The following is a 27,895-nucleotide window of genomic DNA, read 5'->3' as shown; positions in this document are numbered from 1 at the left end:
GTCACGCCCAGGGCGTTCCCATAGTGCAGAGGTCGGCAACCCAACATATTGAAAGAGCCATTTTGGATAAAAAAAACAAAAAACAAATCTGTCTGGAGCCGCAAAAAATTAAAAGTCTTATATAAGGTTTATAATGAATGCAAAACAAGCTTTAAGTGTTTATATTAGCTATGTTAGCCTATTATCAAAATGACTAAGAGTATACATAATTACCATTCATAATTAAATGTTTATTTTCCCTGCTGTGCGTCCTGGACGGAATGAAGCACCACGTGACACTGTTGTACGATAATGCTTTAAGTGCTTCCGTTAAAATATTAATGTTTTGTGTTTCGTTGCATTGATAAAATTAAAGAAATGCAATTTTATCACACCCTAAGGAAATCTGATTTTTGATGTCATTTTTATTATGACGATCGACAAGGAAAGGGTCTTTTTTTTTCCTTTTGGAACTCAGAAAATCTGCTTCATAATGCAGTTTTCATAACGACGATCGCGCATTGTAAATAATCACTGTAAAGTGTGTGATTGAAAAAACAACTAAACAGAACGTGCATAACGTGCCGCTTATCTCGGTAACCAACGCAATAAAACGCAACCTGCAGTTATAAAATAAAGCAGCAGCCTTTTGAAAAGGGAAAGTATATAAAATTAAATTAATACAGTTTAAGTTTGATTTCTGTGCAAATGCCAAGCAAGTCAGTGCAATGGTAAAACATAGCAGCATCCTCTTCTCTTTTGACACGCAACAATCCTCGGATTTGAGCCACAAAACACAATAATATCGCTAAGTGTCATTCTAAATGTATACTGACAAAAATCATTAATCAATTTATAAAAATAACCACTTTGTTACTAAATATATGTGCCTATGGTAAGATTGTGTTCTTACGTGTTTAATGTGACTTCTGTTCACGGACATCACTGGACAGCTTCTCTACATCGGACTTGTAAGATGTAACTTTAATCTTGATGCAGCAGCTAATGTACCTTCCCTGGAAATGTCTTTCCACATTACCATATTTTTCAGACTATAAACCGCTACTTTGTCCCCATGCTTTGAACCATGCGGCTTATAGCCCGGTGCAACTTATGTACGTTTCCAGTTATTTAAAAAAAATTGTAGGTGAGGCTTATAGTAAGGTGCGCTCCATAGTCTGGAAAGCATGGTACTCTTTTAGTCATTTGACAACTTCTCACTACAGAGCAAACATTCAGGTAAACCTTCTGCATTGGCAATGAATGCAAATGATTCAGTCCAAGAAATGTAGAGTCTCTCCTCGGCTATTTTTCTCTTTTCCTCTTTGCTCTCCATGGCCCAACACACACCCGTTAGTTTGTTTACAACACCCACCTGCCTCGCGCCCTGCCCAGCTGGAAGAAACGTGCGTTGCAGGTTAAGACGCAAATCTTTGTTGACAGAAATGTTGAAATTTAATATTTATTCTGCACATTTTTATAGCATTGGAAAATGTTAAGAATGTTTGTGTCACGTTTGTCCTCCTACAGCAACCATATTAAAACAAAAATATATATTTCCCACCCCAATCTTTTTCCATTTTCAAACATTTTTGAAAAAACTCCAGAGAGCCACTAGAGCAGGGCTAAAGAGCCGCATGCAGCTCTGGAGCCGCGGATTGCAGACCCCTGCCATAGTGAGACACGAAACGAGTGCTATGAAAGAGAACCCCACAGGCTGCGATAGTCAGGCCAAGACAATGATGATTATGCCCGATTTTAGATCGGAGCGGCCCCAATGTTCTACTGACTGGACCAGATCAGTCATCGTGACACACCTCAGGAGTGTCCAGGAAGATCGGTTACGATTATTGCAAGCGACAATCTGCTACAATCAGGCGGGGAGGGGGGTGCAATTTTACTGCGCACCTCCCAGCCACCCTGGGCCACAGTAAAATTGCCAACCCTTGACCAGTCTGTGGTGTTAAAAGGATGGGGACCACTGCGTTAGTGGATCGGGGGTTCAGCCAGTGGAGGAGCTTTTGCTTTCGCCTCGTGACAAGCGCAGCACATTGGTTTGTTTTTATGTTGTTTTATTTTTTGCAGCAACACAATGCATATCAATTGCTTTGTCTACTTGAAGTCAGGCAACAACTTGTCCCATAAAGCCCTGGCAAACAAAACATGAGTTTTGGCGCTAAAGTTTTTGTCAAACACAAATTCTAGGGGTTTTCATGTATTTTCTCTGACAGACAAACACAAAAGAGCATATGGTTGTGAAGTAGAAGAAAAAAAACATCTATCCATCAATTCATCTATCCAGCCACTGATGTTTACCCAATTAGCCTTAAGCATTATCTCATTCTAGGCAGATTGTTCATATGGATGTTTCAGGGCCTGCTGCAGTCACTGGAAAGTATATCATTCTCTTCCTGTGTATAGGAAGAGAATGCAATACAAACATTTCCGCTTGTATTGTTGTGGTTGTTTAAAAAACGTTGGCTGTACTCCCTGGTGGGAATTGATCAAATAAAAAAGGAAAGGTTTCTGGGTTAAGGATTTCCAACATGTTTGTCCAAGTTTTTACAGGGGATTAAAGTGAAGAACCTGTTTGGATGTGTAACTTGCGTGATGCTGCATGTTTGGTCCACAGCAGTGAACATCAGTCTAATCCCTGTGGTCACAAGCATGGTCCCTCGTGTGCATTTAACTGTGTATTATGGGCTATGACTGAGAATGAAACATTCTCTGTTTTCGCAGATAAGTAAGCCAAATCTGATGTTTGATGTGTTGATATTTTATACTCTCACACTAAATTTCCTTGTAATTATTGAACTACTTAATTAAATGATTTGGTGTTATTATTGAATCAAATTGGAATTGCTTTCATTTCACCTCTAATGTAACCTTTTACTTTTGTAAAGTGCCCAAAGAAAAGTGATTGAACCTATGAGGATAGAAAATGAAATCATGCTAATGGAACCACATGATGCCTCATTATTTACACTATTTTCAAGTCTTTATTTCTAGTAATAATTATGATTTTTACAGTCACAGCTAATGGAAACTTATAATAAAGAAAAATAATATGAAATAAGACCAAGAAAAAATGTAGACATTTTCATACAGAACTGTCTTCAATTAAAAGTATCCCTGTTTAAAAGTTATTTTCAAAGAACTTTTACTTATATAGAACTAGGAGCTGCTGCTACTGCTGCCTTCAGTTTCGTAAATGAAAAAATGAATGACACGAACCTCTGGTCAGACTGTGTGATCCGGTAAGAACTTCTATAGTTCTTACCGAGCTGTTCTTACCGAGACAGAGCTGTCCTAAACAGCTCTGTCCAGTTAGGAAAGAGCTGTTTAGGAGCTGAACTTTGTTCATTGTTTGTAGTGGTTCCACATTCAGTACTGGTGTTCTAGTTCTATTAGCATTTCCAGTAGTAATAGCTCCATTAGCGCTGCTTGTCTTTGACGTTTTTCCTAGCATCTGTAGCGCTGTGTCAGGTTTGGCAACAGCTGTGCTAAGTAAGTGAAGTTTAAAAAAAATCTATTTTGAGCATATATTTTAAAATATAGACAAAATATCTTTAAAAGCATATTGTTTAATTTTCATACAGTGAAAAGTTTGACTGACAGATCGGCCCACCAGGTCATATCAGCATGTTTGCAGTTAATAATATTCACCTCACTGTTGAAAACTCAGTGACTTTCTTGCTATATTTAGCGAAATTTCAGACAAAAAAATTTGGTATCTGCCAAAATAAAATCGGCAGGTCAGGCTTTTTAAAGATCGGTGATCGGCCAAAAAACTGCAGTTGGTGCAGCCCAACTTAAGATGGAATAAACACACACACATATTCATGACATTTTTTGATTAAATTAAATTCTCTTGGGTGTAATTACAATAGATACAAATTTAATTTATACCAGGTGAGTATTTCTCACTTGAGAATGCGGACTGGTACCAGGTTGATTCTGTGTCTTCAAACTATTTTAATTGGAGAAGTTTCACATAACTTAGAAGTTGATGTAAAAATACTGTTTGTTTTAGATGCATAAATTATCAGCAGCAAACACCATATGACCAACTACAGCTTAGAGTAGCTTCTTGGTATATTAATGCAGTAGCCATGTAGCCTGATGTAAAAACATTTTGTAGACAATATCAAACATTGAGAAGTTTCAATTATTGTTGCCCAACATGACACAAACACGCCATTTTGAAGCCAGTCATTAGAATCAACTCATGTAAAGTTAAAACTTAGCTTCACACAAATACAAACATTTGCGCTATCAAGCTAATTTTCAATTAGCAGCTTAAATAAATCTTTCCGATAAACATTACGTTACCAAGACACATTAAAACATACCTTCATCTTGACTTTTTCCTCGATTCTTCCTCTTTCTTTTCTTTCTCTCTGAAGGATAAATCATTTTTGTGACTTCTTTTGATAACTTCTCTTCTACCGGTGCTTTGGAGGTTTGGATGGACTCTGCACACCTACCATGGCCATCAGAGGGGCCCAAGAGCAATTTATTTATTTATTTTTCTTTTTGCCTATATAAGAACGATTTCTACATGATCAAATAATGTATATATTATTGTAAAAAAAAAAATCACAACTTTAGAATGAATTTATGTGATTTTGTTCATATAATCACATAGAAATCATAAAAAAAAAAAATAAAAATCAGTTCCACTTAGTGGCCCCCCTTGTGCCCCCTGGGCCCTAAGCAGCCACTTAGTTTGCTTAAGCTTTGGGTCGGCCCGCGATGCATTTCATGCGCTTCAGCACACAGATCAATGAGTTACATCTTTATGAAACAAAAACTGAGGAAAAATATTACTTACATTCGAGTGAGGTTTTACATCCTTTTATTTTTATTTTCTTTATTTTGTGTGCTGTTAGATTACTGTATGAGGATAAATGCAGTTCAATTTCATCGTTTACGTTTAAACAATAAAAGATTAAAATCATGAAAACAACATCAGTTTTGATGCTTCTTGGTCTAAATAACTGAATGTAGTCAGATTTCAGTGTATTTAGGTGAGTTTTGATGCTTTGTAGTTTGATATTATTCACAGAAAAAATTTGAGTGGCAAACGTGCATTTTCACGCCAGGGAAACAGCGTGCATATATTTACGCATAGTGTGACGCAAAGCTCATTTTTATACATGGCGTCAAAACCTTTGCTGAGATGGTCAGGAGTTGGACCGACTCCGTGACCTGTGACCCATCTCCCACCTGCCCTGCCTGATGCTCCACGCACATGGCTTCCTCTTCTTACTGCCTGTCACTCTTTGTGTAATTTCCTCATTGTAGCCCATGGATTTCATATCAGAACTCTAGTCGCATACCACACAAATGAAATGTCACAACGTGAAAAGCGAAAAATTTTAACTGCTAACTCTTGACATGTTGCTTAGGTATTTAGCAAACCTTATCAAACATTGAATAATTACACACTGTAGCTGCTTTTATGTTAGCTTACTAGCAATTTATAACTTATAAAAAGAGCAAATATTAAAATATGAACGGACTATTTTTTAAACGTAAAGCATAACGTTGATACCTACCGATGCCATAGTTGTTTATCCGCCGTTGTGGAGCCTTGTTTAATAGCTGGTGTGTTTAGGCTAGTTTTCTGTGAGGGGGAGGGGCTGTAGAGGAAGGGCTGCATGACACAGCAGAGAGCAAGGGGGCGGGGTTTGTTCAAATTTTCAGGCCAAGTCCATGGTTTTGAAAAAGTTAAATTTTGCCTTTTTGCAAACTACAAACTTCAGTGTATTTGATTTGGGCTTTATATGACTCACACAAAGTAGTACTAAACTGTTCAGTTGAACTAGAATTATATGTACAGTTAAAAATTGGCTGTGTGTTAAGTCATCTAATTAGTAAACTCAGAATCAAGAAACTAAAGCCATTTCTCTTCTAATAAAGTATGGAGGATAAAAACACAACAAAGATAACAGTCCACCCATTTTATTACAGTTTATTAGTGAAATGGAATAAAAATTATTCCAATTTGGGTGTTATGAGTTCCAAATATCAGTAACTCTTCCTCACATTTTCTCTTTCTCCTGTGCTTTTTCCCCCTAGTATGTGGTTGTGAACTTGCCCAAGGAGGCTTCTTTGTGCGCCAAGGTGAATACATTTGTACTCTGGACTACCAGAAGCTGTACGGGACCCGCTGCTTCAGCTGCCAGGACTTCATTGAGGGGGAGGTGGTGTCAGCTCTGGGGAAGACCTACCATCCCCGTTGCTTTGTCTGCGCCTCATGCAAGTAAGAGCAAAGGTTGGGAAGTAGAATTTCAATTAAAGAAATTCTAAAGTGAAAAAAATTTGGAGTAAGATCACACTTCTAAGCCTACAGCTTCCTGAACCATTCAGGGCATGTTGTACTTACCCTGTGCTGAACCTGACGTGAATGTTCCAATGTGGCATTCAAGGTTTGTAATGTGATCATATAACCTCAGTGCATTTATTTTTAAACAAGTATCCCTTTTGTGGAGGGAAAACACTTGTGCTTATTGTGAGGAACATGAACAGAAGTCAGAGTTAGAAAGGAAGCACTGCTTGTGGGAAGGCAATAGGCTTAACTGTATGTCTGCGCTGATGGGAAGACTCTGCTGATCATCAATAATTCAGTTGTTTATTCTCATTGTTCAATTTCCTTGGTTTCATTATTCACAATGTTTTGAGGCAATCTTATTTTTTCACAAATTCCATTTCAGAATATTTGACATGCAGTGATTGCAAAAATATTCCTATGCCTTAATCGTCTCCCATTTTGTCATGTCCAGTACTTTTTGTCAATTTCCCTGTATTTTGTTGGAAATGTGACAGACCAGAACAAAGTGGCACATATCTCTAAAGTAGAAGGAAAATTACATGGCCTTCATATTTTTTGACAAAGAAATTATTTAGAATTGTCTTTATATAGCTCCATTCACTCAAAACCGTGCATAGCCACCTGTTGCTGCAAATACAGCTGTTTTTGAGGTTAGTATAATCTTTCAACATAAATAGCCTAAAATGTTGCTCATTCTTCTCTACACTATTACTCAAACTGAGTCAAATTTGATGGAGTGTCTGTGAAATCAGTTTTCAAGTCTTGTCTGTTTCTGCACTTTAGCTAGGTCATTCTAAACCACAGTCAATTTGTAGTCATGTTATTGAGGGGCGTTCGTGTTCATACACACCTTTCACACACAGTGCAGACCCCCTGGGGGACACACTTCCGTCCCTTCATCCTCTATTTTACCTTAATGAAACAGTCATGGAGAGAGCGCAACCTCTTTCTTGAGACACCCTCCTCTGTAGACAACAATGTAATTTCCATCTGGGATATTCGAGCCATTTGAATATCCCTGTGTCAATGTGTCAATGAATGTACTTGTTCATTGAATAATTGTACAAATGTAAGTAATTCCTCATTGCATCTGATCAACAGTCCTCAAAAGTATTTGTTAGAGCTATACATAAGAAATATTTAAATGATTTGTACAATGCTTTGTTTTTTAAATTTTGTCATATTTAGTAAAGAGGGTTAATATTTGTTCAGGCCAGTTTTATTGTGAAACTTAGTTTTATTTTGAAAAGCTTACTTCCTGTTGAGCCTTATAATATATTAGAAAAAACACTGACGGCAGCAATATACATTTGGAGAGCCTCAAGACCTGGAGAGAAGCATGAACACATGACCCTAGAGATAGGCTACAGAGAAGCCAGACAGCTGCTTTATCAGCAATATGGCGATAATTTAAAAATAGCCATGGCTTACATTGAAAAGGTTTTAAAATGGCCACAGATAAAGACAGACAATGTTAAGGGCTTAAACGCTTATTCTCTCTTCTTGATTGGTTGTCAAAACACAATGCAAGATGTTGTCTATATGGAAGAAAAGGATAATCCAACAAATGTGAGAGCCATTCTGCCCAAATTGCCATATAAGATGAGGGAACAATGGTATAATGTGGCATTTGAAATGCAGGAGACCAAAGGAAGAAGAGCAAGGTGCGCAGATCTGGTAGATTACATTGACAGACAAAGATCATCTTAGATCCATTGTTTGGTGATCACCAAACAATGGATCTAAGATGATCACCAAACAATGGATCTAAGATGTCACAAGATGTAGATAGACTTATCTACAAAACAAAGAGAAAAAAGCTGTTTTGTGAGGAAATCAAAGGAAAGTACTCCAAGAAGTAGCAGTTTTGCTACAAGTGTTAACACAGAAAAACAGAAATTTTCACAGTCAAACCAAATCATAAAGACTGACAATGGCAAAGTATCTCAGAATAACTGTTTGTACTCTGACAAGAATCATACTCTTGACAACTGTGAAATGTTCCAGAAGCTAGCACACAAGGAAAAAATTGAAATCCATTGAGTAAAGATTGTTCAAGAAGATTGACATGTCAGTTATGTTTGTCCAAGCATCCTACACGTAAAAAGAGAAGAAACAGCACATCTGAAACTCAGGCCACTAGTGCCATAGGCCAGGAGATGTGTTGATACACTGAGACTGGAAGCAAAGAAGGTGTTTTGGCCATTGTTACTGTAAAGCTCAAGTCCAAGAAAGGCACTCGATAATTGAGAAATATGCCTTTATAGATTCTGGCAGTTCAGTGACTTTTTGCACAGAGAAGATCACAAGAGCACTGAACTTAAGAGGCAGAAAGACGGACATTTTGCTCCGAACTATGGGACAGGAGAAGCTTGTCCATAGTCACATCCTGTCAGAACTGGAAGTCAGTGGATTTGAAGAGGAAAGATAAATTGACCTACCTTCAGTGTTCACACAACATGAAATTCCTGTCACAAGATGTCACAAGATGATCTGCAGTTCATGAAAGATGTCGATCAGTCTTGTCAGCTCATCGACGGACATTACTATATAAGTCTCTCATTTAAGAACAAGTTGCAGTCTAGCTGAGCAGAGAGCCATCAATCTCAAGAAAAGATTAATAAAGAATCTGAGTTTCATGCTGACTATAAAGCCTTCATGTAGGCCTAAACAACAAATCAGTTAATTGCACGATAAATGAAAACTATCGACCTCATTTTAATTATCGGCTTTATCGTTTCTTCCGGCCTTTTTCTCTTTCTGTTATTGACACTGAATGAGAAAAGGCTCAACTCCGGTGCTCTCCACTGACTCCTCCCTTCCTCATTTCCTTAGTGTAATGCCCAGCGCACACTATACGATCTTAGAGCTGTCGGCCGATTGTCGGCCCATTTTCAAAACCTGACAGACCACACATTAGCCGACAGAAATCCTAGGTATAACGGTTCGATCCTGCCATGTGGTGTCCAACAATGGGCACAAAATAATGGCCACAAGTCCAGTGAACTAATTTTAAAACCAGGCATTAATCAATGCTTTACTACAATCTACCTGCAATGCATGTGGCTAGTGTCAGCGTAAAGTCCTGACTGAATGAAAATCATTAGAACCTATTTATGTCACGTTAATGAAGAACAGCTGAAAAGTTACCGGGTTTATCAACTGCGGTAGCAATTTTGCTCCAACTCCTCCCCTTGTCATTTCTATATTCTTTGAATAAACAAAATGTTGATGTTGTTTCCACATATCATCTCCAATGTCTGTTGGACTTCGGGTTGCTCCGTGTCAGCTGTTTGGGATTCCTCTCCGTAATTTCCCCTCAGAAAGTACGGAGGAGAATCCGTACTTTCTGATTGGCTACCTGTCACATTCAACAGGCTGAGTTAAGCTCCCAGTCGGTGAAAACCTCTGATTTAGATCAGAGCAGCAACGACGATCTACCGTAACACACCACACACTGCAGGATGATCGGTTACGACAATCTTAGAACGGCCAAGGTTCTAAGGTTGTTGTAAGGGGAAAATCGGGGCAAAAAATCGTGTAGTGTGAACTATTGCTTCAGGTAGTCGGATGTGCCCTATCTATCTAAATCTAATGATTATTGCAGGGCAACATAATATACAGACTTTATAATCTGCAGTCTTTTGGTTGAATGCAGTATTTATTTACACTTTGGCTTTATGTTGTTTAGTTTTATCAAGTACATTTTTTGTTAATGGAGACTGAAAATCCATTTTATTTTTGGTTGATTTGTTTATTTTGTTTATCAGTTCCAGTGTTTAGTGTTCTTTTGAAAATAAAGTGTATCTATCTTTGGCAGGAAATCACATGCATTATTGCATTATATGCATTTCCATTAAATCAGTGTAAAAAGGTCTTCAAACAATATTATCGTTTATCGCAATAATTTTTGAGACAATTAATCGCTTAGCAAAATTTGTTATTGTGACAGGCCTACCTTCATGTATGACATCATAGCAAAGGGAGTGTATCATACAAAAAAGAAGAAAATCAGAGTTGTTTTTGACTGCACTGCCACATATCAGGGAGTTTTACTGAACAATCAATTTCTCCAAGGCCCAGACCTGACAAATACCTTGGTTGGAGTAAAGGGTTCAGGGTTTGTTCTCTTAACTACAAACCTAACTCTTGTCACATGACACAACCCCAGTGAAATCTTTCATCTGATTTTACATGTCTTGCTTGTTTTCAGGCAGCCATTCCCAGCTGGTGATCGGGTGACATTTAATGGAAAAGAGTGTATCTGCCAGAAATGTACCCAGCCTCTGCCTGCCAACAGCCCGGCACCCATCCAGGCTGTTCACAGTTAGTACTGATTCCAGTTCCTGTCATAAACCTGAACTCTGTGTCCCACCCCATGAACTTGAATTTTCCCATAATGTCCGATATCACTTTTACTCCATGATGAAACTGAAGCTATCTTCATTCTATCTTCATCTACATGTGCTCTGTGCAGACTGCTGTGGTTGTGGGAGGGAGTTCAAGAATGAACAGTCTCTTGTTGCTCTGGACAAGCACTGGCACCTGGGCTGCTTCAAGTGTAAAGTGTGCAACAAGGTGCTCAATGCTGAGTACATAAGCAAGTAAGTTACTCTGGCTATTAACAGAGGTCCAGCGACCCTCTTTTTAATTGACTCTGTAAAAATGTTTTTGTGCTCAACCAAGAGTTGGTGTCAAGACTCTCTTGCATTTTATTTTGTGTGTCAGAAGCTGGAATGTTTTGGGAACCACTGCTCAGCTGGAAGATTTCCAGAAGGTTTCTGGCATCTCCAAATCAAACATATCCCTTGACAGTCAGACTATAAACTAAAAGCAATGCAACATGTAAAATTTGCTGTAATATGTTCCTTCTAACTGCTATTAGCTGAGCGTGACTAGGAATGAATTAGCTCCTTCACCAGATTGACAAAATGTCTTCAAGAAAGGGTCACACAGACTTCTGGTGGCAAACAGCTCCTTTGTGTTCATGAAAAAAACAAAGGAGTTCTGTGTTGGCCATGGAACCACACAAACACACATATTATTTTCCTTCATCTTTACCAGGACTTTGTTTTGACTTCCATTCACCACTACAGCCTAATCCTAACCCAAAAACAACACTTCTCCTGTGGACCAGGCTTTGATTCTCACATGGATCAGTGTGTCCCCACAACGTATTTCGTGTTAGAAAAACGGTCCTTACAATGTGTCAAGTACTATGCCACACACACAAACACACTCTCACACAAATCCAATAATCCAAATGCTTACAGCTTGTACATATACAGGTTATTTCATGAATCCGACCTGTTTACTTTGATGCCAGATCCAGTCTTGATTCAATCAAGTAATCTCCATCCATCTCCATCTTTTTTGAAATGCTGTCTTGTTACATGTAGGGAACTATTTCTGCATGTGGTATACCTGAAATGCCAAGATAGGACACTTTGTCTTGGCAAAGTGTCAAAACAAAGTGTCCTGGTTGGATATGTTAGACACTAGATTATCTGTATGATATTAAGCATGTCTGTTGCTCTCTGCTGTCTCTAGATAATTTCTCATATGTTGTCCAAACAGAGATGGGATCCCCTACTGTGAGATGGATTACCATGCTATGTTTGGCCTCCAGTGTGAGAGCTGTAAGAAGTACATCACTGGGAAGGTTCTGGAGGTATGCTGTTTTTCATATGATGAAAATTCTGTGCAGCGTGTTTCCCACTCCTTTTTATGGAGTGTCAAAGTTTTATGATTCAAAAAATTAGTCACTCGTTATATATTTATGTATACCTATCATAAATATATAATGTGAATAAATAAGTGCATAAATAAATATATTATAGTGGATAAAAAATAAAGGTATCTATACACAAGAAAGAACATGTTCAGAAGAAACTTATAACATAAACGTCATTATTTTTAAAACATTCATTAATTGCAATTGAATTTATTACATCTCTTAAAGGCATGTATCAATATTTCAGTATTTATAATATAGAATTTATTTGTTTAATTAGTTCTATGAAAGGCCAGACTGACATGAATAAATAAGTCATTAAATGGATCATAAAATAAGTCAAATTAGTGATGAGTACATAAATCTATTATTTAATTATTAAAAAAATATTTACTATATGTAAAATAATTATTTTGCCATTCATTTAATTTTGCTATAGTTCCATACCATGCTTTGGGTGCATCAAAAATTAAATAATATCTATATTTTCTACCTGGAGATTGGTATACCTAAAGTTTGGTGTGGACATGTCTCCACCACAAGACTACTGCTTTGCATTGAGTCAGGAATATCGGTGGTCAGGAAATTAACAAACAAAGAATCTAATAAAGGAATGCAATGTTTTGCTATTAATTGTCAACGTTACAACAGCAAGATAACAAGATCCAAGGAAATCACAATTTGCATGTCAGTAAAAGGTTTTAATTTAAAAAAATATGCATAAAAAGTGGAGAGTAGGTTAACTATGCTGTAGCTTAACTTTGACAATCGTAACATACCCAAGCTGCATAGTTCAGTGTGTTTCGGTTCAGTTAGTACAAAAATAAATCAACCCACACATCTACTTTGTGGCAGATTATCAGTAGAGCAGGTGTTTAAATTAGCTAATCAACCACCACAAGAGTTCAGGCAATTACTTTTTAATGATCGCAAAATAAACAGCAAGCCTGAAAATTCAAAAAACAGAAATCTGTAGCGGGCTGAATGTTCTGTTTTGGTATTTCTTTGTGTGGGAATTTTTTAGTGTGTTTTTTCTTATGTTAATTCCTAATACACTTGAACTTAATCTTTGCTCCTTCAACTCCTGGAGCTGTTGTTTGAAAGTTGCCTTGGCAACAGGTCTGTGTGTGACGTTAAGCTGACAGAATGGAAAAGAAAAAGAATACAATTGGTTTCAAGTTGTTCTCCTGGGTTTCTACGTCCCTGGACTAATTGCATCATTTGTTTGTAGAACGTGGCAATATTGAAAGCAATCATAAAATAGGATAAAATATTATATAAAGCATAGGAGTCAAAATTTGTTAACCATTTCTCCGACAGCAGCAATTAGGAACAATTATATTATTGGCCATTATAAAAGAGACATTTATTTAATCCTCTATTGCATCTTGACAGAACTGACAGAAACCAAATTGTTTATATATCTACATCCAGAGAGAATACATAATTTACATGTCCAAACATTGGCACTTTTCACATATTTAACTTAAGCCACATATTAAAGAAATTAGATCAGCAATATGGGGGCTAGAACTATTCTTTGCGACAGATTACTGCTCATCCTGCATTGGAACCATATATGCTTTTGTGGACATAACGACATATACAGGCGTCCACCATCCCCAGGTGCATGTCACTAGCCGTGGAGGCTAATAGAATAGAATAGAATAGAATAGAATAGAAGTACTTTATTCATCCCAGCAGGGAAATTACTTCGCAGTTACAGCATAGAGACAAGACAAGACAAGACAAGAGACAAGACACAATAACAATGTCCGGGTGTTTAGTCTGGAGTTTGGCTGTAGTAGCGCTGATGACGTCACAGGCCACCGCTGCATCAGCTGATGGAGGAATGTAAACAGCGATCAAAATGGCGGACGTAAACTCCCTCGGTAAATAACACGGCCGCATTCCCACAGCCAGAAGTTCAATGTCCGGGCTACAAATCTGTTCCTTCACGTTAACATGGCCGGGATTACACCACCTCTCACTCACATAAGTGCAATCCTGCCGCCCTTCTTCTTCCGACTCTTGGAAAAGTCCCTGTCCCCTGAACCAAGGAAAATCCAGGAACCTCCACGCTGTATTCCGGAATAAGTGAGTGTAGCCAGGTTTCCATGAAGCAGAAGATACTGCACTCCCAGTACTTCTTCTGGGTCCTAACCAGCGCCGTGAGTTCGTCTGTCCTATTTCCCAAAGACCTCACGTTCCCCACAATAATCGCCGGTATCGCTGGCCTGCGCCGTCTCCTCTTCTACCTCCGTTTAACTCCAGACCCACAGCCCCGTCGTCTCCTCCGTAACTCCTCCGGGACCACAGGCCCGTCTCCGGGCAGCAGCAGAGGCCCACACAGCGCAATCAGCCGTTCATGCGAGCAAACAATGCCGCTACTCCGCTGGGCGAGGTTCTCCGCAACCAAGAGTATAATAAGTAGGAGATGAACACGGAGAACATCGACAGAACCACATCCAGCCATTGTGGAAAGCCCAACTGATGATCCATGGGTTCTTCAAGCACGGATCATTAATCGGTTACAGCAAATATACACAGACAAACACACACGACGGGAGCTGCATCTGCAGGCAGCCAGCTGGGCCGGCGCCATCTTGACGAGGGCCGCCATCTTGACGAGGCAATATCCAATGCATATTGATGGTCACTCTACATCCCAACTGCCCCATCTAGCCCCAAACAAAATCCCACTGAAAATCTTGACGAGCTGAGACACAGATGTGACGTGCAGTGGTGTTTTCTGGCATGGACCATCACCCAAGGCAGCGCCGTGTTGGGGGGACGACATGAGCTGAATTTTGCAACTGTTTTCAAATGTAGGCAAGCATTGAGCAAATATACACACTAACTCCATAAATCAGAATATGACTGAAAAGTTATTTTTTTCAGTAATTCTATCACTAACTTAAATATGAGTGTCACAGCAAAGGGTCTGAATACTTATGACCAGGTGATGCTTCAGTTTTTCTTTTTTAATAAATTTGCAGAAATGTCTACATTTTTGTTTTTTTCTGTCAAGATGGGATGCTGAGTGTACATACATATAAGTGACAGATGTTTTATAGATTAATTGGATGACTTATGTTTGAACATCTTTACATTTCTTAGTATGCTTAATTCCTGCTAAAATGTTTTTGTTTTCAAAAAGTATTGTTTATATGATAAGCTTCATCAGGATGTAGTTATACTGAGTTATTGAACATGACTGTTACTCAGATTTAAGTTTTGGTCTTATTCTTAACTCCCCCATCCCCACCCACTCTTCCTCACAATGCGTCCCCACCAATTTGCAACACAAAGTTACACCCTTGGATACACCTCACTTTACATGAACATGTTTTGTTCATGTGGATTGAATGTTGGAAAGGATGCCCCAGTCTGTAGCTCCACTCTGTTTTATTAGTTTAAGTGAGTCTGTTCCCTCACCTAAATAGTCTCTTCCCTCTGGAGATACGTAGAGGTGGAGGTGTACAGAGCACGGTGCTAGGAAGTAGTGATGGGAAAGGGATGGACTCAGTGGGTCTGCCAAACATCATGCCACATTTGCTTTTAGTTTCACATTTCTACTTTTACTTGAAAGATCAGCCCTGCAGGACTTTTGAAGGAAACAATTTCTTCTTCGTGCAGGCTTGGATTTCAACAAAGGAAGGATTTGATAATGGTAGTATCTACTTTCCTGTCTACTCATATGTTCCATGTTTAAAATTCAAACCTTTTCCGTCCATTTGGTATCTCAGTGTTTCAAAGTCAACATCCTCTCTTCTTACGCCCTATCCATCATTCAGTCTTAATCTACTGTAGTTCAAATATGAACTCTTTGCATGGCCTCCTGTACCTTCTGAGGATTTTCAAGTGCCAGACCTGTCGACCCAATTCCACCTTGACCTACAGTCTCTTTGCTCATTTAATTTCAGCGCTTATCTGTCCCCGAATGCTTTCGCTCTCCATCTGCTATCCATTTGTTTCAGACAAGCACTAAACAGTATGTTACCCAAGAAACAGGGCATTGGTGTTCCTGATTTCTGCTGTTTTTTTCAGCTCAGATGATGCAGCAAAGCAGAGCAATTCCTGACAGATTTTTTTTTTTTTAAACCCCTCCAGGGGGTCTTTTGTGGGCTCTAGTGTCCCTTATATGACAGTGGGCTGACAGGAAACGAGGAAGGAGAGAGGGGAAGACATGCGGCAAATGTCGTCGGGTCCGGGAGTCGAACCCGCGACAGCCGCTCCAAGGACTCAAGGCCTCCAAATACGGGTCGCGCTAACCACTACGCCACCACAGCACGCCCCCCCCTGACGGATTTAATGAGTTCACTGCAGGGCTTGTCTCTATGGAGTTGTTGAAATTATGGGTGAGAGCAGAGAGCAAGAAAATTTGCCAGGAATGATATAAATTTACTTAGTTTCATGATGCACTGATTTATTATGAAGTGTTTCTTTTTTGCAACAGAAAGCATGACAAAAGAAAGTGTAGTGTACTGTGGAGGTTAGGGACAAATAGCTTAAATCTGTAAATATTTGATATTCCTTTTAGAAATATTTTACTATCATATTTTACTATCAAACTAGCCAATGTCACCTAACCCGAAACAAAACAATACCAAGACTTTTAGGGCCAGAGATCAAAACCGATGTAGGGCGAAACCAGGTCAAGACAAAAACCAGCTCCCCCAAAATGTTGGTACAGAGGCAGATTGCCAACATTAGCTAGCTTACTAGCTATGTATTAGCAAGCAACTTATACATAGCTTGCTTGGAGTTGAATTGGTACATGCAATGAAAGCAAGCATGCAAATAAATAAATTGGGCAATATTCTTGCAAATAAGTAATATTTCCCTTATTGTGGCCTTGATTGCTCTTGAAAATGTCAGAGACTGAGACAAGACGGAGTACAAATGAAATCGAGACCATCAAAAAGTGCTCTCAATTCCAAAAGCGGTCTCCAGTAATACAGCAGTAGTTCAAACATTAAACCTACCTTAATATCCAATAATACATACATTGGAAACCATCTTTTTTTTAAAGGTTTTGTTGGCTCTAGTGGCCTTTATTTGAAAGTAGTTTGACAGGAAACAGGGTAATGAGAGAGGAGGAAGACATGCGGCAAATGTCGCCAGGCCGGGAATCAAACCTGCGACCACAGCCACGAGGACTAAGGCCTCAATATGTGGGTCGTGTTTTGCCCCTGCACCACCACAGCACCCCTGGAAACCATCTTAGCACTACAGCAGAAGCTGACATTATAATCCTTATAATGCTCTTAGAAGTACAATCAGTATCTAGGAAATCAAATGTCGCTCTTTGATTACTTGCTTTTTAAACATCAGCCAGTGTCAAGTATCATTATGCTTAAGTATTTCAACTTCCTAATTTGCATTTTCTTTGGAATAATTATTCTAGGTATGCGTGATGACAGAGGTTGCGCTAGACTTTTATGTTATGTGTTATTTGACGGACAGCATTAAAAGAAATTGGTAATTTACAATTTTTACCTTTCACATTATAATCATATTAACATTAGGCTATTTAGCTGCATTTTTATGCGGTTTAGTTAATATTCACCTAGTTGAACCGTGAATCCAGATCCCCTCATACATAAAGCAGATAAATTCATCTAAATTTTTCTCCTAGTGACACAAACCACTGACTGTGGCCCCAATAACTTATAATAAATTAAATTAAACAGCTCCACTTAAATTACCAGCACTTCACCCCGCTGGGTTCTGAACGCACAACCTCACAAATTTCTCCTGGTCGCATCTGCACTAGTTCATCAGTCAGTTGGATCTGACTGATCCAAACCGATCAATTGAACTCCGCAAGTTTTTTACCCTATGCCCTATGTCCAGACGTACGCTTTTACAAGGATCTTTTTTTTTTTGCGTGGTTTCACTTCCCCGAAATGGACAGGTGTTACGTCTGCCGCGTTCCTCCTGAGCGTCGCTTGAAACTGCAGGATGAGTTCAGTTTAATTCTTCGCAGTGGCGGAGTCGCGTCCGCATTAGCTGTGCAGCGCAGTGCGCATGTTATGGTCTAAATAACTTCTGCACTTTTATTTATTTCCTCACAATAAACTACCAACATTGCATTCTCTTTAGTTTTCTCTGGTCTGTAATGGAGACTGGAATTAAAGGCGTCATGCACATTTGAACCAGACGCTCCAAAGCATCCTGTCCATAACTTTTCAACAGTCTATAATATCTGCCCATCATGTGCACCAGTCAAGGGTGTTAATTATAACCTGTCAAATGATGGACAGGCTTTAAATTTTCCCATCGTTTAAAAAGGAAAACAGTCAAATACGGAAAATATTCCATTAACGCGACCTCTGATTGAGAAAGAAAATCTATGAATAGACAAATTCACTGCAGCATGAGTTTGTCTCTGCAAACAGAGCAGAGGCATTGGATTATCGTCTGTCTAATGAGAGGACACTGTGGTTCAGCAGAATCAGAGGCAGATCATGAGATGTTAGGAATTCTACTCAAAAGCCTTATTTTTTATTTGAAGCATTGATTGGGGATCTGAGCACAATATCCAGTGAGTTCAAAGGCCTGTGTTCTGACTGCATCAGCCTGATGATGGATATGACAAATGAGTGTTTGGTTTAGTTTGTCACAAAACTAAACCAAACACTATAATCTATAACGGTGAAGTTTTTTGTTTTTTGTTTAAGAAAGGTGTGTTCTTCCTTGCCTTTACTTGTTTTACCTTTAAATGAGCAAACCTTGCAAAATGAAAAGCCTCAAAGACTCTCCTTGTTAAAGGATGTTCCAGGTTTCATTTTCACAAGAACTATTGGAATTGTTACTAAAAGGAACTTGCATACAGAAATTCACAAGCATATCGCCACACTTTAAGGGATATAACACTTACAACAATTCATGAAGCCATAATTCAGTCTGTACAATATTCATACATCACTGTAGTGGTTTGGCTCATCCACAAAACAGGACAGGTCCAAGCTCCAACAAAATATCAGATCTCATTATATCATGATCATCAAGGCTGATCTTCTCTCCAGTCATGATTTGCACCAGTCTAAGTTCAGGAGAAGGGCAGCCAACATCTCTGCAGACCCAATACATCCTGGACACATCGGTTTATACTTTTACCTCCAGATCACCTAACAGTCAGAGTACATATGTACGCGCGCACGCATGCACACATACATACATAACATAACATAGAACCCAGTGGTTAAAAAAATATCTCCAAGTCTGAATATAACTGACAAATCCATCATATCCATAGCAATTTTCCTCAGACTTCTGACACAATATTATTCCCATTAACTTCTAGATGTGAAGCCAGCACATGACAACCCTGCGTTAAACATACGAGTCATGAGAAATGGAGGGTCACAGAAAGGCCGTTGAAATGATCTACGAAGGACCTTGGTGGAAAGTTTGAACATGTAGTTGCATTCATGCAGCCAAAGGAAGTTTTTACTTTCTTGCTTCTGCAATCATTACACTGGTACATTGCTGTCTTTGCTGTACAATAGCTCCACCTTGTGACTGATAAAACATATTGACCAAATCTCTCTAGTCTTGTTTCTATGAATTTGCTTTGGTAATCGAAAGAAATCTATTTCAAATAGCACGGTGCACCTCACCTTGGCAGTCAAAGACAATGCCTTGATATCTATAAATTGGAATTTAGAAAATAAGAATACTGTACAAGTTAGGAGAGAATTTTTAATGGGTATAGTAGCATTCCATTTGTGATTCCTCTGAATATACCACTGCACCAGTCTAATGTCATTCTTTTGGTCAACAGGCTGGGGAGAAGCATTACCACCCCACATGTGCCCGATGCGCTCGCTGTGAGCAGATGTTTGGAGAAGGAGAAGAAATGTATCTGCAAGGTGAGGGGCGGCTGTCACATGCTGGACTCACATTTTTGGATCCGTTTTTATCATTTTATTTCCCTTTTCTTCCCACAAACAGTAAAACAAAGTGGTCAGCAATTCCAAGGAATCTGCCATAGTAGAGACTATTCTTCCAGGGGTCCATACAACCAACATAACAAAAGAAAAGAAGAGCCTTAAAATCTCAGAACAATATGGACAAAAGGAGTCATCTTCTCTGAGTGCCTGCTGGCATAGCTGCTGAGGTCCTGTCCAGTCTAACCCAGCTGTTTATATTTATCTAAACCACCAAGTCACTGCTGATTTTCTACATATTCCTGTTCTCTTAAACTGGCACTTAGAAAAGTATTTGTACCTTCTAAAGCATCTGGGACCCCGTTCTGGAGTCAAATTTTTCTATGTCTACAGGAGATAGAAATATTGAATTGTTGATGCCCTTTGGACTAATTCTGTTTGGGCAACCACTTACAGGAAGTTCTTCGCTCTTCTACGTGGATAACGATTCTCAATGTGGTTCTCTGGAGTCCCAAATCCTTAGAGATGGTTACGTAACCTTTTCCCGACTGATGGGTGTTAGGGATTTAGTTTCTCATTTGTTCTTGGATTTCTTTATATCATGGCATGATGTGTTGCTTTTGGGATCATTAAACCCATGTCACCAGGTTCAGACAAGTTCCACTTTAGTGACTTTTTGACTTTTCAAGTCAGACAGTAATCAGTGCAGATGAGGTTAGTGATTTTGCACTTAATATCTGGTTAGCAAGGGAGTATTAATAGTTTTGCATAGGGTCACATTGGTTTATATGGTTTTTATCCTTTAGTGAATTAAATTATCATTTGAAAACTGCTTTTTGTATTTCCTCAGAGACTTGGAGGTAAAATGGAAGACAACACAACCTGAAGAAGTAATAATAAAGTAATAAATGATAAAGTAATAAATATCTGCTATATTTATTATATCTGCTATATTTATTTATTTATATCTGCGTACTTATCATGAAGTACGTTTGAACAAAAGAGCAATATTTGGGAAGGTATCATTTGCAACACATAAATTCAACAAAAGAAATATTGTCCATAAATGAGTGAGCTGTTGTTTGAATCAGAATCAAACTCTGAAAACATTGAATGTGTAACAGTTGCTGGGTTTATCTGCTTTTGTCTTCAGGATCATCTATCTGGCATCCTCCATGCAGACAAGCTGCCAAGCAGGAGGAGAAAAGCAAGGTGGGTTAAAGACACCTGCAGCTGAGAGAGATGGAGCATAAATTGTCAGAAAAAACTATTTCTAGTTGTAGAATCAAAGGTGTTAACTAAGGTTTAAGAAAGTAATATTGGATTCCCTTCAGTGCATTTCAATTACATGTAGTAGCAAAACTAGGCTGATTTAAATGGCATAAAAATGTCTGCTGAACATCTCTATGTTTTACCCTCAGACATTGAGGCAATTGGAAATGTCTGCTGTTTTCTTTGAAGTTATTATGTAGCAACTACCTGTAGTTCATTTCATGATATTTTAAAACATCAGTTGACAAGAAAAGATATATCAGGGCACTTTACACCAAAAAATATATATCCCCTGCTTCTACCACCTCAATCTTAGAAGATATTTGGCATTTTTTGTTGCAAACAATTTTCAAAGGTTTGAGTTCTTTGACTCCTTGGTGGCCATTTTGTTTCTTTCATCTACAATGACCCTAATGCGCCGTCATAGTCTTAGCACAACTTACTAAGGGTAAAAATTACAAACTGTAAGTGTTTATCGTCTAAAGGTATCAGTAGTTGAGTTTGGTCAGTGATTCTGATAAAGATCCTTTAAAAAGGCATTTACTGGGACTCTGAGCTGAGTAACACATAATCAGAATGGGATTTCTCCAGTAAAATGCAAACAAATATTGGCACAAAACTGTTGACGTGTAATCAGTTGATCTTATGATATTCAATCAGTAAACAAACTGATGTAGGGACAATGGTCCTCTCTTGTATAATTCTCTAGAAAAACCCTCAAGTTATAAGTGTTTATTAAATAAAATAATTTATTCAGTTAATTTTGTGGAAAGCAATCACAACTGATGTGCAAAATTGTTCTGTATTTGTTATTTTGTAGAAACATCCAATTGCTGTTGAAATAGTGTCATATCATCAGCAAACCATGAGACTTTAGTAGTCCAACCTGTGATCCACCTTTTTTCTATATTCCTTATGACCTCTCCTTCTCAGAAGCAGGTCCGGATACAGCTCAGTGATGCCCCTAATAAGCAGGTGGGTGCGCTTGTCCTTGCAAACCCATCTCCAAATGACCCACTTCCTCCTTCCTGCCACAGTCATTAGCTGCATGGGTTGGTTCTAACTGTTTGAAACTGCTAGGTTGACCTTCCTGCCATTAACTATTGGTGTCCAACTTCCAGTGATTCCTGCTGCAGTCAACAGCTCGTAGATGTGAGCAGAGTGAAAATGATCAGTCTGTGCACGGCCACTGATTATTTCAATCAGTGCTGTTTGAACTGACCATTTCAAACAGCACTGACCCGGTGCTTTGAATTGACCCAGCCATAGTGAAAACATCCCCACAACATAAATTGGGCGAGAGGTTAGATTATATTTGACAAATATTTGTGTCATAAAATGGGTTTGTAGGGATGGTGAAGATATTAGCAGTCAGACCCAGGGTGTAGTGCAGTTTAATGATCATCTCAAGGTTCACAAAACCAGGAAGCACAAGTGAGCAATGAGACATGACCACAGACTCAGGAATTGCAACAAAGACTTCACACAGACAAGGATCCGGCTGGGCACAAGAGACACAGTTGAGCTTAAATACACAAGGATTAATGAGGGAAACAGGAACCAGCTGGGGACAATCAAGGGGTAGACACGACAACACAAGGACTAAATTAACTGAAAAACACACAAATACACATCCTCACAATTTGCTCATGATAATGATTTATTTCAACATAACTTTGACTCTCTCTCAGCTTGTGTGCTCTAGCTGGTATCTAGTTTAAATGGGCCATCTCACACCGCTTTGCAATTAGAAACAATGGATTGCATGTGATATGCTCACAGTTTGTCCTATTAAACTTCTTGAATATATCCAAAGATCTTTGGAATCTAAAAATGATAAATATCACCCTTTGTGAAGGGTGATATTTATGAGATGAATCGACAATTGTCAGTTCGCAATGAGATGAACAATCTCTAGATCAATACTTGGTGACTCAACTCACCAAAAACACAGTGTTGTCTGACTCACTTTGTTTTATTGTCAGATTAAAGATTTGGTGTAAAAAAAATCAGATCCCATTGGCTGAGATGTAGAGTGGGATTCTTTGGCAGGTTTTCTTGTGTCTGAAAGAAGAAAATCTTAGACAAATCAGATTTCTATATGCAAAGAGCTACAAAATATGGAGAGCCATTTCAGCCAAAATTAAATAAATAAATAAATAAGTAATTGGCTTCTTTATTCCTATTCCTATAAGTGTATAATTATTCATTTATACACTTATTTATTTATTCCCACATTGCCTGTTCTTTTCATTTCCTTATTTCCTTTATTGATTATCTTTTCCATTTTCATTTATCCATTTTCCTTATTCCATCCATCCATTTACTTCCGCTTATCCGGGGTCGGGTCGCGGGGGTAGCGGCTTAAGAAGGGACTTACCTCTCCCCAGCCACTTGTTCCACCTCTTTCAGGGGAATCCCAAGGCGTTCCTCCCAGCCACGCCCCTCCAGGTCTCACTGTCATTGCCGACATGAGCGTTGAAATCCCCCAGCAGAACAAGGGAGTCCCCAGGAGGGGCACTCTCCAGTAGCCCCTCCAAGGACTCCAAGAAGGGTGGGTAATCTGAACTGTTTGGCCCGTAAGCACAAACAATAGTCAGAACCCCTCCTCCCACCCGTAGACGGAGTGAGGCTAGCCTCTCATTCACCAGGGTAAACCCCAACGTACAGGCGCCGAGATGGGGGGCAACATCCCCATCTTGGTGCCTGATGCCCACTCCTGCCTGGCGCCTCTCACCATGGGCAACTCCAGAGTGGAAATATATCCAGCTGCTCTCAAGGAGACTGGTTCCAGAACCAGAGCCATGCGTCGAGGTGAGACCCTCCTTTGTCCACCACCCATCACGTACTGCACCCGACCCCTTTTGCCCCTCCCACAGGTGGTGAGCCCATGGGAAGAGGTACCCATGTCTCCTCTTCAGGCTGAGCCCAGCTGGTCTCCATGGGTAAAAGCCCAGCCACCAGGCGCTCGCCATCGTGCCTCTAGGCCTGTCTCCAGAGTGGGGCCCCAGTGACCTGCGTCCGGGCGAGGGAACACTAGATCCATTGTTATTGATCATCATAAGGGGTCTTCAGGCTGCGCTTGGTCTGGTTCCTTATTAATTTGTAATTTTCCCATTTTCCTTATTCGTTTCTGCTTCATTATGATGATGAGGAGGGGCGGTGTCTTCAGGCTACATCTTCTCCCAATTGGTTGGTTAGCATCACACTGTGCGTTGCTTCAAGAAAGATGGCGACCTACCAACAATTTATCAGTGAGCTGGAGCTTGGCAACTTTATTGGAAAACAGTGTTATAACTCCTGACTTTCTTATTTTTGGTGTGGATGCTCAGACAGAACGTGTGTTTCAGTTAGCTGCTCTCATGGACTCACAGGTTCACTGTCAGGATTTTCATAGTTTGGACCAAACTGATAAATGAAAATGGAAATTAGCCTCACTCTTTTTAAACTTTTAATATAGCAACAGCTGCAGATTTAAGATGAAAGTTCGATTCTTAATTTTAAAACTTATAATTAAACATTGCAGTTGTTTCAGAAAGAGTTTCAACCCTTCTGTGGTCTTAAGAGACAGGGTCATTTAGACCCCATGAGGTTTTTATTCTGTGTGAGCTTTTACAAGGGTTCTTTTTGTGTGGTTTTGAAAATTGACAGCCTGATGGAAAAGCAGACTAAACTGGACTGTTCCATTCAAAGGGTGTGTCCACCTACACCATCCTTTCTCAGACTGTGGTCCGCAGGCGCCCCCTAGTGGTCTACCCAGCAGAAGAAGACAACAGAGCTCTATTTGTGTTTCCCTTTTTGCTAATTTATCCTTCAGGAAGCAGGACACTAAAACACTGAAACTAAAACTGAATTGACGTCCACATGATTTTGTGCTTTCAACCCCTTAATTAAGCCATTGTTGACAGTGATTCCACTGAGTGTCTGAATGTGCCATCTTTCCTAGCCGTTCAGCCTGCAGTGGGTTTAAACAGTGAGTGTGTGCGTTTCAGGTGACCCGGACTTCCTCTGAGAGCATCACTTCAGTTCCTGCATCCAGTGCCTCTGGCTCACCCAGCAGAGTCATCTATGTAAGACTGCTCACTGGACTGTAGCTTTAATATGTTCTAAAAAGTTATCTTTGTGTTGTTCGAGCAAAGTAAGAGCTGGTTAAAAACATTCTCCTTGTTTTCTGGTTGCTAGGCCAAACTAGGAGAGGAGATGCTGGACTATAAGGACCTGGCAGCACTTCCAAAGACAAAGGCTATCTATAACATCGACAGGCCTGACATGCTTTCCTACTCTCCTTATATCAGCTACCCATCTGAGGAGAGGCACTATGGAGAGGTACGATACTTTCTTTGAGCTCACAGATCATTTTTGTTAAGAGTTCCAGAGATTGAATTCAAAGGCCCCAGTCTCCTACAGCAGGTACAGGGTTGATGCAGATAACTTTAGGCCTCTTAATTTTGCAGAACTGTTGCAACATGTTGGTATGTTTGAGGGCTTTGCAATGTTAAGATCTTCACAGAGCAACCGCATTTATACTCAGATTAAATTAAGCACAGATGGACTACCAAATTTCAAATGAAATTTTATTTGTACAGCACCTTTCAGTTCAAGACATTTCAAAGTGCTTTAGATCACAAAAATACAAAGTCACAGAGTCAACAGCATTACATTTTGCCATCATTACTCATCAGATTATTGATCGTTTCATAATTATGTTTCAAAAGCAACTCTAAACAGGTGGGTTTTCAGTCTAGATTTAAAGGAACTCAGTGTGTCAGCAGTTTTACAGTTTTACAGAAGTTTGTTCCAGATTTGTGGTGCATAGAAGCTGAATACTGCTTCTCCATGTTTGGCTCTGGGGATGCAGAGCAGACCAGAACCAGAAGACCTGAGAGGTCTGGAAGGTTGATACAACATCAGATCTTTAATGTAACCATTCAGTGATTTATAAATGACCAGTATTTTAAAGTTTATTCTCTGAGCTACACGTAGTAAGGACTTTAGAACTGGGTGATGTGATTTTTTTGGTTTTAATGAGAACTCGAGCAGCGGTGTGGATCAGCTGCAGCTGGAGGATTGACCGGTAAATACACTGTTGCAGTAATCAATGCAACTAAAGATAAACGCATGGATGAGTTTCTCTAGATCTCGTTGAGACATAAGTCCTCTGATCCTGGAAATGTTCTTCAGGTGATAGAAGACCGACTTTATAACTGTCTTTATGTGACTCTGAATGTTCAGGTAAGAGTTCATCACTCCATCCAGATTGACTGCTGGTTTTTATGTTTACTGAATAGACAAGAAAAGAGAGAACAAGGCAGGACAGGGTAAGGCAGAATGCAAAAGTCCAAGGCAAGATACTATACATGATGTGAACATAAAACTGGAAAAACAAGCATCAAGCATTATATTTTCTCAAATGTTATGAAATATTGGGATGAAGACAAGAATCAAGCAGGTCTTTATGAGTCTTAATAAAGAGAATGAAGACCTTAACTTAGTGTTTAATGTGTGAATGCAGTTTGATAATGGAGTTGGCTATTTATGTAATTCCAGGTGTGTTCTGGTTGCAGAGAAGTTGGTCATTTGGTTCTAGCATTTTCTAGAAAAAATACCCTATCAGGGAGGAGGATGTTTTTTGGAAACCAGCAACAAGTGTTGTTGTGATAAAGAGTGGGACGTTTTGGCTTGGATGTTTCTTTCTTTTTATTAAATTTATGAAATTAAATTTAATTAAAAACTATTACATTTTTAATAGTTTAAAATTTTATGCTTAAATTAAATGTAAGTATTTAATTTAAGTATTACATTAAATTAAATACTTAATTTAATTTAATAAATTAAATTAAAAATATATTTAATGTTTTCCTATAAAAAATAAAATAATTGTTTATAGGAAAAATGATTTCCTATAATTTTAAATAGGAAAAGACTGGAACCAACAGCATCTTTGGAACCTTTAATTTTCGGTGCATGTTTGGATGTACAAGATGGAGCTGCAGTTGGCTAGTCAAGAAAACTGCTTGAGAAAAAATTTCTGAAACTGAGACAAATTGTGAAGACAGCTGGACCAAGTTTTCAAACACACATGTGACAGCTTTGTTGCTTGGGTTAAAATCGATTTAAATCATGAGGACCATTTAAGACTTCTGACTTGAAATGAATGCAAAGCAGATTATGGTGCAATTATGGAGAAGAAATATCTGATTCTATAGATCCGTTTCCTGAAATGGGATTAAATATTGATTTTTCAGAAATGACGGGTCCTTTACTTTATTCATAAAGATTTGAAGCTTTTCTCTCTGTGGTATTTTAACAAAGTTGTGTGTTCTGTGGTTAATGGGCAGTTAGTTTTTAACTCTGTGTTTATGTAAATGTATATTTATTGAAAAATAAATGTGTCATTTGTCAAAATCATTTGTCCTTTTCTTTTGTTCTTTCTTTCATTCATCAGGAGTATTTCATTGATGGAATTTTCCCTACATTCCTGGCTTCCTTTGTAGCTGAGAACAAAGGCAGGTAGATGACTTTCTCTTGTCTGGTTGTGTATCCAGGGTGATGGGGAGAAGTCACCCCGTCAGCGGAGGCCCTCAAGCCCCAGTTCCAACAGCTCTCTGGGGGGGTATGGACGGTACACCCCATCCCGTTCCCCTCAGAACTACAGCAGAGCAGGTAATAACCACA

General features: G+C 39.0%; 1 protein-coding gene across 9 annotated transcripts in view; it reads left to right on the top strand.

Annotated features, from left to right (window-relative positions):
* Positions 1 to 27,895, top strand: part of ablim2 (actin binding LIM protein family, member 2) — a 111,731-nt gene that overhangs the window by 56,656 nt on the left and 27,180 nt on the right. For 6 of the 9 annotated variants that reach the window (XM_028037772.1, XM_028037777.1, XM_028037776.1 and 3 more), the window contains exons 3-12: positions 6,064 to 6,247; positions 10,530 to 10,642; positions 10,794 to 10,920; positions 11,894 to 11,987; positions 19,843 to 19,930; positions 21,102 to 21,160; positions 22,154 to 22,195; positions 25,213 to 25,290; positions 25,403 to 25,546; positions 27,766 to 27,883. In XM_028037772.1, the coding sequence (XP_027893573.1) occupies positions 6,064 to 6,247; positions 10,530 to 10,642; positions 10,794 to 10,920; positions 11,894 to 11,987; positions 19,843 to 19,930; positions 21,102 to 21,160; positions 22,154 to 22,195; positions 25,213 to 25,290; positions 25,403 to 25,546; positions 27,766 to 27,883 (1,047 nt within the window). The remainder of the gene's footprint in view (positions 1 to 6,063; positions 6,248 to 10,529; positions 10,643 to 10,793; positions 10,921 to 11,893; positions 11,988 to 19,842; positions 19,931 to 21,101; positions 21,161 to 22,153; positions 22,196 to 25,212; positions 25,291 to 25,402; positions 25,547 to 27,765; positions 27,884 to 27,895) is intronic. The other 3 variants (XM_028037775.1, XM_028037778.1, XM_028037774.1) reach the window with 2 other exon arrangements.

Source organism: Xiphophorus couchianus, chromosome 14 (assembly GCF_001444195.1).
Source record: "Xiphophorus couchianus chromosome 14, X_couchianus-1.0, whole genome shotgun sequence".
NCBI lineage: Eukaryota > Metazoa > Chordata > Actinopteri > Cyprinodontiformes > Poeciliidae > Xiphophorus > Xiphophorus couchianus.
The sequence above is the reverse complement of the archived record's forward strand: the minus strand, read 5'-3'. Positions and strand labels throughout refer to the sequence as shown.